Here is a 17,692-nt window from a genome sequence, read left to right on the forward strand (position 1 = left end):
CGTCTCTTCACCTCTTCCCGATATTTCCAGATGTCGCGCTCGGAGCTCCGAGTCCCCTTACGAAAGTTTCCGCCTCACCGCCTCCAACTATGACGTGCGTCCTGTCGGAAGAATATGTCTGAAATCCGATCTTCACTCCTCTGGTACTCGGGCTACCCTTCCGACATATCTGAAGGTCTGGTCACACAGATTCTCGACCTATTGCCAGCGTTTGACAAACAGCGCTACAGGGTTTCAAATTTACCTCCTTCCTGTATACTGCTTGGAGGCATTTCTGGACAATGTGGACCGTATTGTGCTTCCGGTGCGGTACCTGGACCAACTCATAGTGCCGTAAGCTAATTGCATAGCATGCACAGCGTCCGTAGAATGGCTGCAAGGGGTGCGGCTTGCGTGCATGGTCCCGAGACTATGGCAACTTTAGGCCATACATAGACAGGTACGCACTGTTCGGTGTCCCCCGAGCGGCGCCGGATATGCCGCATCTGAGGTATGAATCAGTCGTTCGTATTAATGTATAATCTTAAGCTTTCCTACTGTAGTTGCTCCGTCGTTCCGCGTCCACTTACGGCAGACGCGCAGGCCGTGGGCTCCTAAGGTGAAATTTGACGATGCGGACCTTTTTGATCAGGCACCAGAGTACACGCATACGGTGGACGGTGAGACTGCTGCGTGCACTGAACCGTGAGGCACAGCTGAGGGAGGACGAAGCAACGCTGCCGGAAACAGAACGGGATGTATGCTCTTAATTCTTCGCATTTCGCTATTTTCTTAGGTAGAGTTACTGGTGGTGATGACGAAGAAGTGACGCATTGGATTGTAAAGGTTGCGGGGGGTTGGTTTTTGAAGTTTGTCATTGTTCGGTAAGACGCATGTCAATCGTAGCTAACACGAAAAGACCATCTTGAATAAAGCAGATTGGATCATGTTGTCCCTTTCGATTGGTAGAGATCTGGTGACTGTCTGCTAGATGCCTTGTCCCAAATTAAGGCGAGGCTGGACAACATAGAATATAAAGATCAATGCGGTCCATTGTAAAATCTCCATCCATGACGATCGGCTCTACCTCGACACACCATCCGCTAACAATCCAACTGTGGTGCCGCACCAGGCAGTGTCAATCTAAACACCATAAACTGGGTATTCTCGTTCAGCCCAGCGTCGTACGAAACCCCGACCGACACCCCATCCTCCGTCTGGAAGTCGTTGTCCGCCTAGCACAGCATAGCGTAAATGCAAATCATACCCCAAGAATCGAGAGCCGGACTCACGGCGGTGAAGAGGAAGTAGTCATCCGGATATGCTGGATCTCCGACGGGCGCGAGCGCGAGCGACTCCCATTTCCTATCAATTAGTGTGTCGTCGTCCGGTTTACCTGCAACGCGAGCATTTCAGAAATTTGCCATCTGCCTGCGAACAAGCTCTAATAGAGACGCATATATGCTGGAGAGCTAACCATTGTGCAGCCCAAACCGCGCCAGCTGCGTCGCATTCAGGTAGTCGACGAACGAGACGTACGTCGCAGGTGTGATAGTCGAATTGAGCGTGCCCCCAGGCGAGACTGCGCCACCAGGGGCGTTGAAAAATGGTGTATTCACGTCCGTCGCGTTGCTTATGTCAAATAGGTCCGCCTGCCTGAACGGCGAACCGGTCAAAGATGCCTAACAACGTGTCGTACATGTCACGCTCACTTGTACTTGGACTTGTCTGACGACCCGCCCTCGCCCTTCCCATCGCGCGATAGCACGAGGAATACGCCTGGCGCGACGAAGTGCACCTCGCTCGCGGCGTACAGGTTGCTGCCCGAGTTTGAGAGTGGGAGGGGAACAACCCACTCGCCGACAACGGGTGGGTGTTCGTTCGGGTCCGAGACGTCGAACGCGAGTAGGCGCGTGTATGGCGATGGGTTCGAGAGAAGCCCGCCGTCCTGCACCGTCGGCGACTGGAGGAGCGCGTAGAGCCTGCGAGCAGAGATGTCGAGGGATAGGCCCTCGAAGCCTGCATGTTCGGAGTTTGGATGGTGCTCGTCAGGTGGATAGCGGGTACGGCGGACCTTGGTTCCCGACGCGCCCAGTCGTGGGCTCTGTCTCCGACGTGAAGTTGAGCATCCCGTCCGAGGTGTAGGGGAGAAACGCCTCTGGTGGTTGGATGGTCTGAATCAAATCTCCTGCGGCGGAGAAGTGATAAATGTACGGCCGTATTCGTCGCTCGTCCACACACTGTCCGCGCCGAGTGAGTACGCCTCCAATGTCTTGTACTACAAATTACGTACGAGCCATCCGCATCCGCAACGAGCCCCTCCGCATCGAGGCACAGCCGCGGGTCCTGTACCGTCGCGACGGGCATCTGCGGGTCCGCGTCGGCCAGCTGGGGGTACCTCGCCGATGCTGCACGCACGGCGAGCGTGTCGAGCCCGGTCGTGTTCACGCCCCCGCGGTCGTAGTGTAGCGTTGTACTGAGGTAGGTTAGCTGCAAAGTCTCCGCCGCGCCATCGTACGAAAGGTTGTCCGTGCCGTAGTACGGCTGAAGCACGAACGCGTATTCGTGCACCCGACCTTGGTAGTTCACCGGACCCTGGCTGTTCAGGTATGGGTGCATTCATCAGTCGAGATCGTCATAAAACCGTCAACGACGAATGGATGAAGGACTCACACGTTGTACCCACGATCGGGTTGGACGATTAGCATCCCCGAGAATGTGCCGTTGCTCGCGGTCCACGTGTACGGCTTGAGCCCGATCGCACTTCCGATACCGCCGATGGTGTCGCCCACGATGTCCGTAGCATTCGACGGGATGAATCCGTAAGCGACCAGACCCTTCCAATCGACCTCGGTGAGAGAGAGTTCAGCGACGTTCGTTATCGCGGGACCGCACCTTGTTGATGTAGGTCTTTCCTGCGAGCTCGGCGTAATAGTACAACGACGGATCTGGCTCCGTGGTGTCTCTGCGAGGTAGTACCGCGAGAGGCGAGGAGTATGCCTGAAGGCCAGCTAAAGCGGTGACAAAAGTAAGCCAGAGCATTCGGGCAGGACGGGTAGAGGTGGGTCTCTCACCAGCGTAGAGCCGCGACATATTTGAGGCAGCACATGTGGCAAAGATGTCAGCGCAGGAACTGCTTTAGCTTCTTCGACTTCGGCGCATTCACGTTCGTACGAAGTTCGCAGGCTGGAATGCACGCAGCTGGAAAGCACCTGACGAATATCCGAGCGCCAGGTGCCCTTGCATGTGACTCTGCACGCGACAGACGGGTATTCTCACCAGGATCGAAGGGAAACGTATCGATACGTGGTGCAGATATTTGAGGCATGGTACAGCGTTTGCGAGATACTGCGCACACGGGTATCGGGCATCGGTTTTTCCGAGTGTACGGCCAGTCGGCTTTCGCAGCAGGGCAACGCACGATGCAGCGAGCGTACAAGCTCAACTTTGGGCGAATCTATAGACCATGGAGAGTCCTCATCAGAAATGCAGTTATCATCAGATGAGAGTATTACGCACCGAGCATCTTGACTCACACTGCGGCGTGTGAATGATCAAGAAACTCCAGAACTAGTCCAATAGTTTGAGCTAACGGCATAACAAGAAATTACATACCACGTCGGCGCGATTCCAGCAGCCACAGCGGTACCACACCTGAGATCTGAGAATCGCCGTGAATATCATCGTCGAATTCCAGCTGAGAGAAGCCTGCGGTGCAATGGGTCAAGTTCAACAAGAGTATCGACAAGCCTCCAGCGATCGTGGATCCCAGAGTCGCGTGTCGCGTGACTGCTACCTCAATGCAGCGCTGCCGCCTGTGGCTCACGTACTCGAGCTATTGCAACCAAAGCCCCTTTACCTCCTCTCTTTCTCGGTTGTTTACTATCACAGCTTCACATGGCACCTCCCAAACGCGTCATATCTCCTGCATCGCCTTCAGGATCATCCGGGAAGAAAGTTCGTGCCCTCCCAGGCGGTGCTGAATTTGAGACACAGCCACCCGATGATCAGGGGTTATCCTCCGTGAGCGGAGAGGCAGTAGGAGAACCTGCTGCTGTTGGTACGTCCATGGTGAAGGAGCCGGTATCAAGTTCCAGCTCTGATGTTTCCCCGGGCCTCTATAGAAGACATTGTTGTCGGTGGAAGCACTCACCTGGCTGCACCATTGGCGGGCGGGCGTGGGTTGGAAGATGCTCCTCAGGCTGGGCTGGCGGAAGTGGAGTATGTGGATGATCCTTTCTCCGACGAGCAACATGCGACTTGGGATGCAAGGGTAATGGTGGTCGTCCGCAAGGAGGGTATCTCTCCACAGGTCTTCCCTCTCACGGTTGCTGCTAATCTCCTGCAAATTATTCTTCGCGACATCAAGACATTTGTCAAACCTGCGCTACTGGATCGTGACGAAATCCTTGAGCTTCTACTCAAATATCGAGACACGATGCTACCCGCGTTAGAGCAAGCCCTTCGAATGGGACGGTTCGCTGCTGTACGCCATATGGGTAAGTATATTTCGTTATGGATGCTACCTTTAAATACATTAATATACGTACGTCGTCAGTGCTTCTCCCTGCAGGCGCAATATCGCCGTCGTCTGAGAGAACCGGGTCTGATATCAATTATAGTAAGCTCTCGGTGTATTTTGAACCATGTGTCGCTGATCTCACAATGGATCACCTGTCAAAGCTCCATCATCGGGACTGATAATGCCTCCACGACGGCAGGCTCAAACTCAGATGTCTATCGCAGACATGGAGAGTGCTATCCTCAAATTTGAAGAGAAAATATATCCTGAACTGAAACGATACGTCATGGGCAAGCACCCCACATTTAATCCTCCATCCTCGGCAGTGAAGGACAGCACCCTGTTCATAGATGGTATGGGAGGTATGTCTGAGAAGGACCCTGCCGTGCGACAAAGAGTCGAGAGTCTCTTTGGTGAAACTGAGGAGGGTGAAAATCGTCAGTATGTGGCTATTCTATGACCTCTGTTCTGTACTTTGCTGACATCGTCCCAGCTTCTTGTTCAATACTTCTGGTACCGGAAAGACTACGCTGCTTATTGAAGGCTTGTGCCGCTACTGGGGTCTATATGTGGTGTCATGCTATGACCAAAAGCATCCCTTGGGATCCGAAGATGTCGATACTGCATGGAAATTTCTTCAATCCGATCCTGGATTCACTCCTAAGGTACCCCTCACACCGACCAAGAACGATGCATTGGCAAATAATGTCAAGATCGCTGCGCGAACATTCCGCTTGGTCTTGCTCGCACGCTTGAGCATCTTCGATTTCTTCCTCCGTTGCGCTCCACTGCGTATCAACGAGGCGGAGTTGCGACGCCGGTGGGTGTACCTTCAACTTCGACCTTCTGGCCTATTCCGAAAAATGGACATCTTCGATGAATTATTCCAAGCGATACATACAGTTCAAGACGACAATGCGGTGGCACTTAGAATCTACAACTTAGAGAAAGCTATTCGCGATGATGTCCATGTCGGTTCTCTCTTCTTTGCACTTGACGAAGCCCAGGTCGCGTCGCAGAGGGGAACAGAGGCTTTCTGTTCATCAACGTCTGGCGGCGGGCATGGAAGTGTGCTGGGCGAGATGTGCAATGCTTGGTCCGACTTCTCTAAGGCTATGATTATCTCTGGGACAGGTCTTCCGCTAGAGCTCGTCGTCACGAACTTGATCACATCCGCGACGGGAAAGCAAATAATGTGGCCGAAGCTTTTTTCAGATACCGGATTTTTCGACGACGAGGACCGTATGCGAAGTTACATCATCGACCGGGTTTGGCCCAACCGCGAATTGACCGATACTCAAGACCAAATTTTGAAGCGTGCTTGGCGCTGGCTCCGGGGAAGGTGGGACTAGATTTTATACAGTTCTTTCTGAACAACCCCATGTAACATTCTTTAGACACCGGTGGACCGCTGGGTACACATTACTCCTGCAAAGGATGGGCGTCACATCCGCGAACAAGATTCTAGACGCCTACATCAAAGTCCTCACGGGTGGTTTTGAGGCGACGGACGGGAAGGCCCTCGCGAGAAACGAGCCTGACACCGACGTGATCAAGGTTACCGTCTTTTCGAAGATCGATTTCTCCTCACTGCGGGATCCGCGGAACATCAGACTCGAGGGGCTAATCTTCAGAGCCGTTATGAACGTGGTCGTGCGGAACCGGCCGCACATGTTCTTTACAGAGTTCGTCGACGCTGTCTCCCTTGGCTTTGCTCGCGTGACGCCAGAAAAGGGTCCTGTCGATTTCACAGGCAAAACCGAGTCGGTCAAGCAATTACCCCAGCGCATCGACGAGCCTCTTGTCGTGGCGGCTGCACTGCGCTACTTCCTGTCTCGTCCTAGCCGTTCGATGCGAGACTTCGTCGCAGGGCCCATACGAGGTGTTGAAGAAGCATCTACCCTCGGGTTCGCTGTGGAGAACGTCGTGACGATCGCACTGGCTCGTGTTTTCAAGGATGGCGCTGCGTCGTTGTGTGACGCCTTCACTCTGTGTAAGAGCAACGGACAGGCTTGGCTATCGGAGCCAGTGCATTTTGTTTCTATCACAGGACGAACCACTGACGGCACGTTCCTCTTCGAAGACTCTGGTCTTGGTCGGCGTGCGGTCCCCTTGCTCGGCTACGAAGCCTCCGGCCCTGAGGAAGTCGAGGACTGGTTGAGATGCGCGAAGAGTATCTTCTGCTTTCCGGATGCGACGATGGGTCCTGATATCATGTTCCTCGTGAGATGCGGTGTTCAACTCGTTTGGGTGTTGGTCCAAGTGAAGTGTCTCGCAGTTGAAGCGCTTACCGCAGGGCAGACAAGTCTCCGCAATGTTGATCTCAGCAAGTTCTATCGTGCAAGGGTAGGATTTATATATGCTCGATGTATTTGCTAACACTAACGCGATCGACATGCGTCCTTCGCAGGACGGACAACCATACTCTCCCAAGTATCGACAGGGTCTTACCGAGAAGACTCGCAAACTCATGGACATCCCCGGTACTCCAGTGGTGCGATTGGCGGTGTCGTTCCCCGCTGAGCCGCACGCGGGCATTCTGGAGGAAGCAGGGTCAGCAGAAGAAATCGTTGCGACGTTCGATAAGTTGGTGGAAGATGTGGAGTTTAGCGAGGCGTTGGCGATCTTGAGCGCGTACATGCCGAAGTAGTAACAGCTGGTGTTGCTATGTCCTCAATTCTGTGATATTCTGTATGAGTGTACATGGTGGTTTCCAGGTGTCTCCTGCGCCGTACAAGTAGAGTCGTGTCTCGTGATGAGCTCGGGCTGCAGCAACCGATGCGCCAGATATCGCTTTGCATGTTCTCGTTCCCCGCGCTGCGTTGCCCAAACGTGCCTCCGTACATGCATACTCATCTCGGACGGGCCGCATTCTCTGTTGTCGTGAGTAAATAGATGCAACATACGGCGTGCTCGACCTACCGCGTCGCTGTGCTCATCTCATGCCTGTCGCTTTTGAGAAACCCGATCCTTGCTGGATGTCTCACGCTCTCGCCCGTCGTCCCTCTCCCTCGACTGTGCGCGGCGAGTGAGAGCCACCCGTTCAGCTCAACATTCATCGCTTTCCTAGCTGGCGGAACGCAGTTTTGCAGGAAAGTAAACGACGAGTAAGTCGTCTCTCCCGGTCCGAGACTTTTCGCCGTTGATTCGTTCACGTAGGGAATGTGTTTCGAACCAGCTCTGAGGTGCAGGACGCCGTATTTGCGCGCGATATCGCACCTCAGACCATTTTTCCGTGCCACCCAGACGACCTCCCCCAAAGCAGACCGCATCGAGTTGATTCGGGTGATACGCGGGCCCGGCGTACCGCTGTTCTCTGGTTCGCGGACTACCTGCCACCGACGCAGCTTCGTAACGCAAGTGCTGATCGAGATCGTGCAGGCTCGGGACTATTCTGAAGGTTGGTTTCGTCTGCAAGGCGAGCGACGTTCGTATGCTTGCGGGAGCGTGTACGGAGTACGCTCTGCGCTACTGGATGGCTCACTCACACTTGGCCGGTACCGTCGCAGCTCCTCCCGTCGTCCTCCGCATCCCTGTACAAGTCCCTCACGCGTGCGGCGTCGTATTTGCACCCTCTGTCCTCTATCGTTGGCGCGGAGCGAGCACCGCCGAACTCGATGCTGAACTCGACGCCGGGTTTGTATTCGACGTATACAGGCGGAGACCGATTCGTCCGCAACCGGACGATATCTAGCATTCGAGGGCGCGGGCATCCGCGATGATGACGCCTACACGCTCGCGGCGATGGCAGGTGCCACTCGGCGGCGGCGGGAGGTGCTCAGCAGGTGCGCTTCTTCCCATCCTCGAACACAACCGCATATACTCACCTCGGTCCTCGTGCGCACCCAGGCGGACCGGCCGGGCAAGGGCGTGCACTCGCGGCTGTAAACCGCATATTTTGAACCACGATCCGCAGATCGCACCATCGCGCGTCGTTGCACCACATTCGCACGGACTCGTCGCTAGTACTGTTCGGGCGCTCTGCGTCGTTCCTCCCCGCCGCGGACTCGCCCTCGCAGATCCTTCCGCACCTCGCACAGCAGCTGAGCCTCCTGCTGTACACGCCGGGGCGCAGCGACCCCGACGTCACTTTGTCGACCTTGTCGCACATCTCCGATACGGGCACCTTGCGGGGTCGTGTACGAGGATCTGCAGGATCACAAGGGCGAACACGAACGAGGTCAGGACGCCGATCCCGGCGCTCAGCGAGTCAGACGAGGACGCGCGCGCGAGGGACGCACCTGCCGCCCGAGGCCCTCGACCTCGACTGCGTGCCATCATGCGGCTTGACTTCAGCTGGTCCATCGCGCGGGACGACTCGGCATCTTCGGCCGCGAGTCCGCGAAGACGGCGACTGTGGTCTGCATGGGCCACGAGGATACCGGCGACTGGCGCGGAGTGCTGCGCAAGTACGGGCGCAGACCGCATCAAGTTGATTCGGGTGATACGTGGGCCCTGCACACTGCTCTTTCCTGGTTCGCGGACTACGTGCCGCCGATGCAGCTTAGTGACACACTGATCGCTGCAGGATGAGAGTTGATTGTGTCTGCAAGGTGAGCGACGTTCATATTCTTGCGGGAGCGTGTACGAAGTATCTGCGCGACTGAACGGCTCACCCGCACTCGACTGGCGAGTCGGTGGTTCACAACGCTGAGCTTCAGCTGGGATCGCGTCGAGGACGGTGTGATCGAACGTGAGTGACGATTAATGAACGCATGAAGCTCGGTGACCAGTCCGATACATATATATATACGGTTCTCAAACATTTTTTCTCTATGTGCGGGGTCCTCAGCCTACCACCTCGACCATCAGCTCGCCTCTCGCCGCTGTCACCGCGGCAGTCGCCATCAATACCAGCGCCGCTGCACGTCTGCGTCAGCATTCGCCCAGTTCGAACAGTCGGAACTTGAAAGCTTGACCACGATGACTGGCGTGCCTAGATCGGTGTGCTGCCGGGTAGAAACGAGGTCCACGATACGTATCGAAGCGGATTCCCAGCCGACTTCTCTCGTTTGGTACATGCCCGGCGCACGCAGTACGACTCCCATTTCCGTTGCATCCCTGGACGTCCGACTCGAGCGGAGTTAGCAGCTGATGTCGTACGTGGAATGATTCGACGCCGACGTTCGTTCTTCAGATCTTCAGATGCCAGGAGTTTGGACACATCCGGCGGAGACCGGCAGCGGTGAGCATGAGGAGCACTTGCGCTTCGGTGAGAGTATTAATATTACCAGGACGCGCTGTTCGCTGCTCCCAAGTTGCTCGTATTTCCTCCGACGAAGGTGGCGCGTGTCCGATTCGAAAATTGTGGCGCGAACGGAGAACGAAAGTCCGGAGTTTGCCCCGCGCCGAGGATGGTGGCGGACAGCGATCATGCGGGGGACGCATCCGAATAGGGACAGAAGACATCCTAAAAAGGCGCAGTGGATCGTCAGCTCTCCAACTCTGTCGTCCGCGATGGATCTATAAAGTCGCGCTCAGCGTTCGTCCTCCGCGGCCGCACCCCGCACTAGGCTCTCGCCATGTCCGCTCCGCTCCAAGTCGCGCGACTAGTCTCGCTCGCGCTCGCCACCGCGTTCGGCATCATAGGCATGAGCGTCGGCGTCGACGCCCTCGTCCAGTCCGACCGGCAGAAGAACACGGTCCGCCAGAGCGCACCCGCCGGCGTGTCCGTGTCCATCGACACCTCCGACGTCTTCGCCTCGGGCGTCGTCAACACCGTCGTCTGCGCCCTCCTCGCCGTCGTCTCCTCCTCCGCGCTCACTACCGCCCTCGTCTCCGCCCCTGCGCGCCGCGCGTCCCGCCTCTGCGCGCACGTCCTCCTCCTCCTCTCCGTCTGGCTCTTCGCCGCCCTCGTGCCCTTCACGGACTCCGTCGCGCACCGCCAGGCCAACGTCTCCGCCACGCTCGACGGCGCCGCCCTGCCCCCGAGCGTCATCCAGGCCGTGCAGGCGCAGAGCGGCGCCACCGGCACCTACCACGCGATTTCCTACCGTGAGTGGCCGCCGCAACCCCTTCACCGCCCCTTCACCGCTTATACCCCGTTCTGATGTGGTGTCCGCCTCGCGACGGTCTTCCCGTGGATCGCGTTCCTCTTCGGCGCGCTATCCGCGGTCTTGTCGTACACCACGACCACGGAGCGCAGTGCCGACTCTGCGCGTTACCCGCTCGTGGCCGGCGGCAGGGCGGGCTCTATCCGGGACGTGGATGACACGCCGAAGGAGGTGGAGAAGGTGGGCATCCGGCAGGTATGATCGTGCGCGGACCGGGGCGCGCGCGCGGTCTCTCAATTCCTTTTTTCTTGACGCGAGGCAGATTGCAAGAGGGCTCCGAGGGCTTGCAGAGTCGTTTGGCCCGCTTCCGAGCGGTGCGCGCGCAGATGGACATTTATTTTACGATCGGGATTTGTTAATGTACCGCAGTACGTCGTGAGCGCAAGCGTTTCTGTACCTCGTCCCATCATCGCGGTCTGTATTAACCGTGCGCAGGTGTCTGTCGCGCTACTAGATAAAAACAAGACCACTTAAGCGGGAAAGACGCGCCTCCGCACTTCCCAAAGCGACCAGCTCCTGTGGACTTTCTGGGTGAGCCAGAATTTAACAAGGCTTGATGAGTCGGGTAGGTCGAACGCAAAGCGCGCAGGTCTGGCCGCCAGGTGCGGGAGACGATGAGCGGAAGCGCGTGAAGGAGGTGTCCGACGCTCCCCGCACTGACAGTGGCTGGCCGAAGACGAGTGGTCGAGTCGGTCTCGATTCCTTCGCAGCGCTGGTATCTTGTGTGTTGTGTGTTGGATCGACCGCAGTCGGTCCAATAACCTGCAGCAAACACGGGCGCGACTCACACTGCTAGCGGACCACCGAACTAGAGCGTCCGCGGCCGCGCAATGTGGTGCATCGGGTCGGTCCACGTGTTCGCGCCCCACCTTCGCATCTACCGTGACCGCGGCCGTCCTCGCGCAATATCCCAGCGTCCGATGAGCAACCACGGCTCCTTCCCGTTTCACCGGGCCATCTTCGACGACCCAGCGGTGCGCGCAGTCGGGCTATGACGACGCCCTCGGCGAGCGACGACAGATGGGCCAGACGCGTGCGCATATCTGCGCGGGAGAGGTCAGCGTCGAAGCTCCCTAGACAACGGCGCGCACCTCGATACCCCTTTCCCACCTCTGCCCACCCTCCGCCCCCCCGCGCGCGGTGGGACCTCGTTCGCGCCCCTCGTGCTGAGGTGCCTTCCAGAGCTCCGTTACGCTCTTCCCCGGCGCGCTACGACGCGACATGTCGAGCAGCGAGCGTGCACGGCCCGTCCTCTCAGCGCGTGGGGGTTCCGACCGGATCTCTCGTGTCCGTCTCGGAGCCCGGTCGTATATGAAGCGCCTTTGAGACGTCTGCGCGGAACGAGCGAATTGTGGGTTCTTTCCGGAGGAGGCGGACCCGACGGTCTATCTCGACGGGTCTACGGCAGAGCTTGGGGTCGCCTCCGGGCTTGATGTTGGAGGGGCGATCGAAGTCAGGAGGAGTTCTCTGGGCTATGTGACTCGGAGGCGAAGCTCGAGCTGTAGGGTGTCGCAGGCCGGCGCGGAGGAAAACGAGAGAGCATACTATATGTTTAGATCTGGCGGGCACACGTGCGTTCTACGTGGAGGCGCACCTCCGCGCTTGACGTTGAAGGCTAGCACGGTACGCTTCTCTCCGTTGGTCGTGGCCTGCGGAGCCGAGAACGGCTTGTCGCAGCGGCGCCATACAGAGTGACGCCGCCGGCGCCCGATGCAAGCCCTCATGTGGCTTCACTGCCAGTGCTGGGGAAAGCCGAGTATCCTTTGCAGACCTAGCGGGTGCACGTCGTTCTATATATATCCGATCGAGTTGTAAAGCTTGACTCACCGAAGGCTTGCGTTTCGCCGCCGGCGTACGGAGCTGAGAGCAGCTCGCGCACGAGAAGCAAGTTATAAGTCGTAGTAGCGTCTCGCAGTTGTCTGCATGTGCAACTTACCGCGTGGCGTCGCTGCATGTCTTGGCGTGTCGGCGGTGCACCCTGTGGATTACCGTGCCTGGTTTATGTAGCGCGCTTGTTATGTTCCCCTTGATGAGTCCAGTTCCACGTCACCATACCTCACTCTGAAATAACCCCACAATGGTGACACAGTTCCACCCCAAGATAGTTATTCTGGAGGTGGAACGTCCCAGTCGTCGACCACTGGTGGACCGCAGTTTCAACTTGAAGATGGATGTCGCTCGCTGCGGATCGTTCGAAACTGGATACCAACTGACGCGCTCTCCGCCCATCTCTTTTTCCTGCCTCAGCCTGAAGAGTAGTACTTTTCGAAATCTGTTAGTGTTGGTTGTACCCCTTGTCCTTTATTCGGTGAGTCCCACAGTTTGCCCTGCGTTTTCTCGTGCCCTCATCGTCGTGATCGATGGCAACCTTCAGTATACTTACGAAGCAACCTGTAAGGAAAGCACGCAGTGCTCATGTCTCACTGGCACTGGCACACCGACGAAAAAGCACGGTCCATATTTTGGATACAGCCAAGTCGCCGGCGCCTCGTAGACGCTCGTCGCGACTCGGATGTTGAGAAGGGGACTCCCTATACTCGTGAGTGCGCTCTTTATCCCAGACAGCATATTTTTCACTTATGAATATGCTCCATGTACTGCATCAGAATGCCCAAGTGCCGCTTCGACGTATCCAGAAGGGACCAGCAGCACTCCGCAGTCGTCGCCAGACCAAGATCGATCCTTGCCGTCGGATTGCCGTTACGCTTTGTGCAAGGCGACACCGCAGTGCGTTGTGACCGACTTCTCCGGACGATTGGTAATGGGAAGCTCGACGTTGTTAGTCAACTTCGAGAGTTACCCTGCTCCATTGGACTTTCTTTAGTGACCATCCGTCAGTAAGTATCTAGTCGCGTCTCATATTGCCTTACACAACTTATTCGGCAAATATTTCGACCAATATACAGCTTCCATATCCATGCACGCCAGAGAAACCTGCAGCGAACAGCAGCGCATCTCCAGAGCCCCACGATGCCGGCTTCACTGTCGTGTACCGTACCTCCCGATTCTCGGCCTCGCGATGGTATCTCCTACTCCTTCGCTACCCCGAGCCGTCAAAGTCATGGATGGCAGTTCCTTTGCATGGCTGCAGTTTCTGCGCCTTGACTTCTTTGACCACGCTTGCTGTGCGTGTATCCCTGCAGGTCCTTCCCTTCTCGTCAACTAAATCTTCGTATATCCAGTGAAATCGTAACCAGGTTTTGGCGCTTTCCACTTTGTACTGGAATGACGTGCTCACCAGCACAACCGTCACATGGACTGGCCCCGCGAAATCATTCCTTTTACTTATTGGTGAGCTCAATGGGCGCATTTTTTGACACGGGGATACGTCGGCATCCCCGTCCTCCTCGCCTTTGGGACGATGCTCACCAGCACTGCGATGCAGTTCTTTTGCGCGCAGGGGCCATGCGTCGGATTTAGCTGCAGCTGTTTACGCGTTCCAAGCCGCATTTTATGTTCCCGTGACATACTATCGGAGAAGATTGCTAGGGCCTCGGGTGAGTTTGACACGCGGGTCGTTAATCAGCTGTGCAGGCGCCGTCCTCTATCTCGCGCACTTTCACCGGCTGCGGGAGGAGCTTCGCCTGTGGCTTGGAGACTGGCATCGTCTCGCTCGGGAACCTCGCAAATTTCTCGCGCAATGATGCGCCGCTGCCCGGTCAAAGCGCAGGCAGGCTGTTCGAGCCAAGTGCGTGAAAGAGCCCCGGTTCTCCGTGTCCGGCGTCGCGACGTTCTTGGGTTGCGCGCGCTCTGCCACTCCACCTCCCGTTGTTCCACGTCAAGCTCTATGTGGCGTTGTCACTCACCGCTCGCGCCGGACGGCCGGCACCGCTCAAGTGTGGCCTGCAGCGGTAAGGCCCCGGGACCGCTCCTCGGACTCCGAGCGATCCGAAGACCGCCCACTCTGTGCGTGCTTGCCCAGGCAACTCTGCAGCGTCGTTCTCCTGGTGTCGTGCGGACGAGGGTCGCCGCTATGGGCACCGAGCGCTGTGAAGGCGCGTGTTGGAAAGAAAGCCAGGTGTCCCGAGCAGGCTGTATGATACATACCGGTCACTCCGTCTTTCGCTGGACCGGCAATGCTCTCTTCATCCGATACCCAGATCGTGTTCGTGCCGCGAGCATACATGCTAGGAAGAACAAGATCTGCGCCGAATATCTTTCGGCATGAACACATATGGCTTCCGATCGCAGCGTTGTGGGGTACTCCCGTCCGAGATCCGATCGTTTTACCTCCGAGTCCACTCCCACCCACGAATCCAGATTGACGGGCAATCTCAAGAACATTAGCGTTCAGCACACAAACGGCGCTGAGTCATTCGACAACACGCGCCGGGACTCGGTTAAAAGATCTTACGGCGAACTTGGTAAACGACACATAGCAATGACATTCCGAAACAACTGTACAAATACAGGTAAAACCACGCAAATATCGTAACAAATCGTAGCAGATCAACGGCGGTAGCGACAAGCTCGACTCGCAGAGGTAAGAATGATATACGATGGATGTAGCTGTCTGAGCGTGCCATTCCAACCTGAACAAACATAACATTATGGGTCATGACGGACGGTGGAACGGAGGGAAGAGACAATTTAACCCACAGCGAAGCAGAAGATCGAATGTGACCCCGAGTAACAACTCCATTTTTCACGCCTTCTCGTCGACCATGTCGTCCTTCTACAAACACGCACCGCGCTCCATCAGTGTGATCTCAAACGGTATCGCCGAGACAAGCACCCACCGCGTTCTTCGTGACGTCCGCGAGGGTCCTTTTCCCAACGTCGCGCCCGATGCGCCATGCGGTGAATACGTGGCCCTGCGTGAAGATTTCCTCCACCTCCTCGAGCGAACGACCGGCAGTCTCGGGGAAGCAGAAAAAGATGTGGATGCACGCGGCGAAGTTGAATGTGCCAAAAATGAAGTACGTCTTGTACGCGATCGACGACAGGCCCGGAGGCACCGCCCACGCGAGAGCGAAATTGAACACCCAGTTCGTGGCTGACAGAGCACGATCATCGAAAGAATAGATGACACGGTGAGAGAGGCTCACCTGTTGCGACCGACACGGCCTTGGCCCGTACTCGCATCGGGTAGATCTCAGCTGGGTACGTCCAAGACGTGGGGCCCATAGTGATAGCGAAGCTGCACACGAAGAAATACGAGCAAACGATGATCGCGTGGGTTGCCGGCTTGTTCCCTGTGATGACCCACACGCCTAACCGTTCACCCTCAGCCACGCTTCCGCAAGGCTGAACGCAGATAATGACGCACGAGAGCCGTCGACGTCGCCCCACTGTCCGTAACGACCCTGCAGGCCACCGACGAGGAAGAGCCAGAAGCCCATGAGCAGTGTACCTATAATCAGCATCGGGCGCCGGCCCCACTTGTCGATGTAGATGATAGCGGGTACTGCAGCAGATGTCGCGTTAGACCTGGACGAACTGTACGTGCATCGCAGGTACGCACTAGTGAACAGGACATTCAGTACATATTGCACCGAATCCGCGATCAAGTTCCCATGCCGACCCGTCAGACCTGCTCCTTGGAAAACGTAGATGATATAGTACCTTCGCCGCGTATCAGCCTACGTCACCTAGGAGACCTCGAGGCACGTACATCATGATATTCATCCCAGATAACTGGCTCCACATCTGTAGCGCAGACCCGAGGCCGACACGGCGAAGAACTCCAGGTTGGAGGAGGTCCAAGTACGACTTGGCACCCTGCTCACGCTCAAACCGCACCTGTTCCCGGATCTCGGCGAATTCGAGCTGCACGAGCTCCTCGTCCGCATTTCCGTTGCCGTGCAGGTCTGCGAGGACCTCCAGCGCTTCCTCCGGGCGATCGTGGTCGACGAGCCACCGGGGGCTCTGCGCAAACAATGAGCATACGAAATTTTCAGTAGGGAGAGACGGCACCTCGGGAAAGATTAACATGCCTAAACTCAGGATGATGGCCGGGATCATCTGCAGGCCCCAGGGAATCCGGAAAGACGCGACGCCGTTGATGTACGAGCAGCCGAATTCGACAAAGTACTGCAGCAGGATGCCCCAAGTGATTGACCTGCATATGGACATAAGTACAGCCTCATTCAGCGGGGAGATGGGCCCCACCATTGTTGCAACGAAACCATCCGACCGCGGATGGCAGGAGGGGTGATTTCAGATTGGTAGACAGGCACGACCGCGCTGGCGATGCCGACTGCGATACCGGAGATGACGCGACCAACGACGAGCATGCCACGATTCTACACGACAATCAGCACAAGCATTGACAACATCAAGCGGTGGAGATCGGTCAGTATGCATTTGCAGACGTAGATCACCATGTATACAGGGACAAGCGATACTTACCACCGCGGCACATTGCAATATGCTGCCAATAACCCATATCCACCCGCTGATAATGACGACCTTCTTGCGGCCAAGTAGATCCCCGAGTTTCGTGACCAGAAGTGCGCCGGCGAACGAGCCTGCAGGCATCGCCGCGACGATAGCGCCCTGCGCGTTGGGACCCGGATTCGAAAAGGTCTTCTTATACGCATTGTTACTCAGCACGCCGGACATCGACGAGATATCAAGCCCGAAAAGCCCGCCGCCGATGCATGCAAACGAGCCGACGATGTACTGCGACGCAAGCACGGTGCATTAGATTCGGATAAAATAATAGCGAAAAGGCCGACTCACGGGGTTCGAGGCAATCGCAGAGCTGTACTGTACGCACCCAATTTGTCAGAGTTAAATGCTTCAGAAGTAAATTGAAACAGGGAAGAAGGGAAAAACGCAGAAGGTAATAAAACGATAGGAAGGTAAGTAGGAAAATGACATACCCCTTTACCCATCTTCGCAACTCACAAAGCCTAGACTCTTTCAACTTGAAATGTTGGTGTCTAGTACCTTGGTGGAAATTTCGCGATAGCGCATGCCCTCACACAGCAGCTTATATGCCGTGCTCGCACTCGCGTGCACGGGGCAAAGGGAAGCAGGAGACATGGTCAGAAGATCAAGGGACGGGTGCCTGAACGCCTGGACAAACAGTGGATGAGACGATCAGGTGGATGCGTGCTGGGCAAGCCTGAGGGAAAGGGGGGTACGGGAAACGACGTTGTGGACGAATCTCTAGGCGAGACGAGCTGATTGA

The 17,692-nt window shown here is 56.6% G+C and overlaps 9 protein-coding genes across 9 annotated transcripts; 3 read left to right on the forward strand and 6 right to left on the reverse strand.

Annotated features, from left to right (window-relative positions):
* Positions 1 to 230: 230 nt before the first annotated feature.
* On the forward strand, positions 231 to 597 carry SCP_0600010 (hypothetical protein; the record flags this gene model as incomplete). Its single annotated transcript, XM_027759136.1, has 4 exons — positions 231 to 304; positions 360 to 382; positions 436 to 490; positions 543 to 597. Coding segments are annotated over 4 exons (207 nt in total), but the record flags the coding sequence as incomplete, so codon positions are not given.
* Positions 598 to 1,082: 485 nt separating this feature from the next.
* SCP_0600020 (Uncharacterized secreted) lies at positions 1,083 to 3,072 on the reverse strand (the record flags this gene model as incomplete). Its single annotated transcript, XM_027759137.1, has 10 exons — positions 1,083 to 1,214; positions 1,272 to 1,375; positions 1,457 to 1,635; positions 1,692 to 1,998; positions 2,054 to 2,137; positions 2,194 to 2,219; positions 2,273 to 2,578; positions 2,653 to 2,816; positions 2,875 to 2,990; positions 3,054 to 3,072. The coding sequence occupies 10 exons, from the start codon at positions 3,070 to 3,072 to the stop codon at positions 1,083 to 1,085; spliced, it is 1,437 nt and encodes a 478-aa protein (XP_027614938.1).
* Positions 3,073 to 3,876: 804 nt separating this feature from the next.
* SCP_0600030 (hypothetical protein) lies at positions 3,877 to 7,151 on the forward strand (the record flags this gene model as incomplete). The annotated part of the gene is made up of 7 exons (XM_027759138.1): positions 3,877 to 4,039; positions 4,104 to 4,478; positions 4,538 to 4,600; positions 4,663 to 4,942; positions 4,995 to 5,843; positions 5,899 to 6,847; positions 6,912 to 7,151. The coding sequence occupies 7 exons, from the start codon at positions 3,877 to 3,879 to the stop codon at positions 7,149 to 7,151; spliced, it is 2,919 nt and encodes a 972-aa protein (XP_027614939.1).
* Positions 7,152 to 7,985: 834 nt separating this feature from the next.
* On the reverse strand, positions 7,986 to 8,198 carry SCP_0600040 (hypothetical protein; the record flags this gene model as incomplete). Its single annotated transcript, XM_027759139.1, has 1 exon — positions 7,986 to 8,198. One exon carries the CDS (start codon positions 8,196 to 8,198, stop codon positions 7,986 to 7,988), a length of 213 nt encoding a protein of 70 aa, XP_027614940.1.
* A 389-nt stretch (positions 8,199 to 8,587) lies between these two features.
* On the reverse strand, positions 8,588 to 8,929 carry SCP_0600050 (hypothetical protein; the record flags this gene model as incomplete). Its single annotated transcript, XM_027759140.1, has 1 exon — positions 8,588 to 8,929. One exon carries the CDS (start codon positions 8,927 to 8,929, stop codon positions 8,588 to 8,590), a length of 342 nt encoding a protein of 113 aa, XP_027614941.1.
* Positions 8,930 to 10,023: 1,094 nt separating this feature from the next.
* On the forward strand, positions 10,024 to 10,551 carry SCP_0600060 (hypothetical protein; the record flags this gene model as incomplete). Its single annotated transcript, XM_027759141.1, has 1 exon — positions 10,024 to 10,551. One exon carries the CDS (start codon positions 10,024 to 10,026, stop codon positions 10,549 to 10,551), a length of 528 nt encoding a protein of 175 aa, XP_027614942.1.
* A 1,076-nt stretch (positions 10,552 to 11,627) lies between these two features.
* Positions 11,628 to 11,777, reverse strand: SCP_0600070 (hypothetical protein; the record flags this gene model as incomplete). The annotated part of the gene is made up of 1 exon (XM_027759142.1): positions 11,628 to 11,777. The coding sequence occupies one exon, from the start codon at positions 11,775 to 11,777 to the stop codon at positions 11,628 to 11,630; it is 150 nt and encodes a 49-aa protein (XP_027614943.1).
* A 2,609-nt stretch (positions 11,778 to 14,386) lies between these two features.
* On the reverse strand, positions 14,387 to 14,680 carry SCP_0600080 (hypothetical protein; the record flags this gene model as incomplete). Its single annotated transcript, XM_027759143.1, has 2 exons — positions 14,387 to 14,541; positions 14,602 to 14,680. 2 exons carry the CDS (start codon positions 14,678 to 14,680, stop codon positions 14,387 to 14,389), a joined length of 234 nt encoding a protein of 77 aa, XP_027614944.1.
* A 519-nt stretch (positions 14,681 to 15,199) lies between these two features.
* On the reverse strand, positions 15,200 to 17,393 carry SCP_0600090 (MFS glucose transporter mfs1; the record flags this gene model as incomplete). Its single annotated transcript, XM_027759144.1, has 11 exons — positions 15,200 to 15,229; positions 15,294 to 15,550; positions 15,603 to 15,767; positions 15,824 to 15,961; positions 16,019 to 16,119; positions 16,169 to 16,422; positions 16,471 to 16,615; positions 16,666 to 16,799; positions 16,906 to 17,178; positions 17,239 to 17,265; positions 17,382 to 17,393. 11 exons carry the CDS (start codon positions 17,391 to 17,393, stop codon positions 15,200 to 15,202), a joined length of 1,536 nt encoding a protein of 511 aa, XP_027614945.1.
* Between the last annotated feature and the right edge of the window lie 299 nt (positions 17,394 to 17,692).

This window comes from Sparassis crispa (assembly GCF_003851025.1).
Source record: "Sparassis crispa DNA, contig_000005F, whole genome shotgun sequence".
NCBI lineage: Eukaryota > Fungi > Basidiomycota > Agaricomycetes > Polyporales > Sparassidaceae > Sparassis > Sparassis crispa.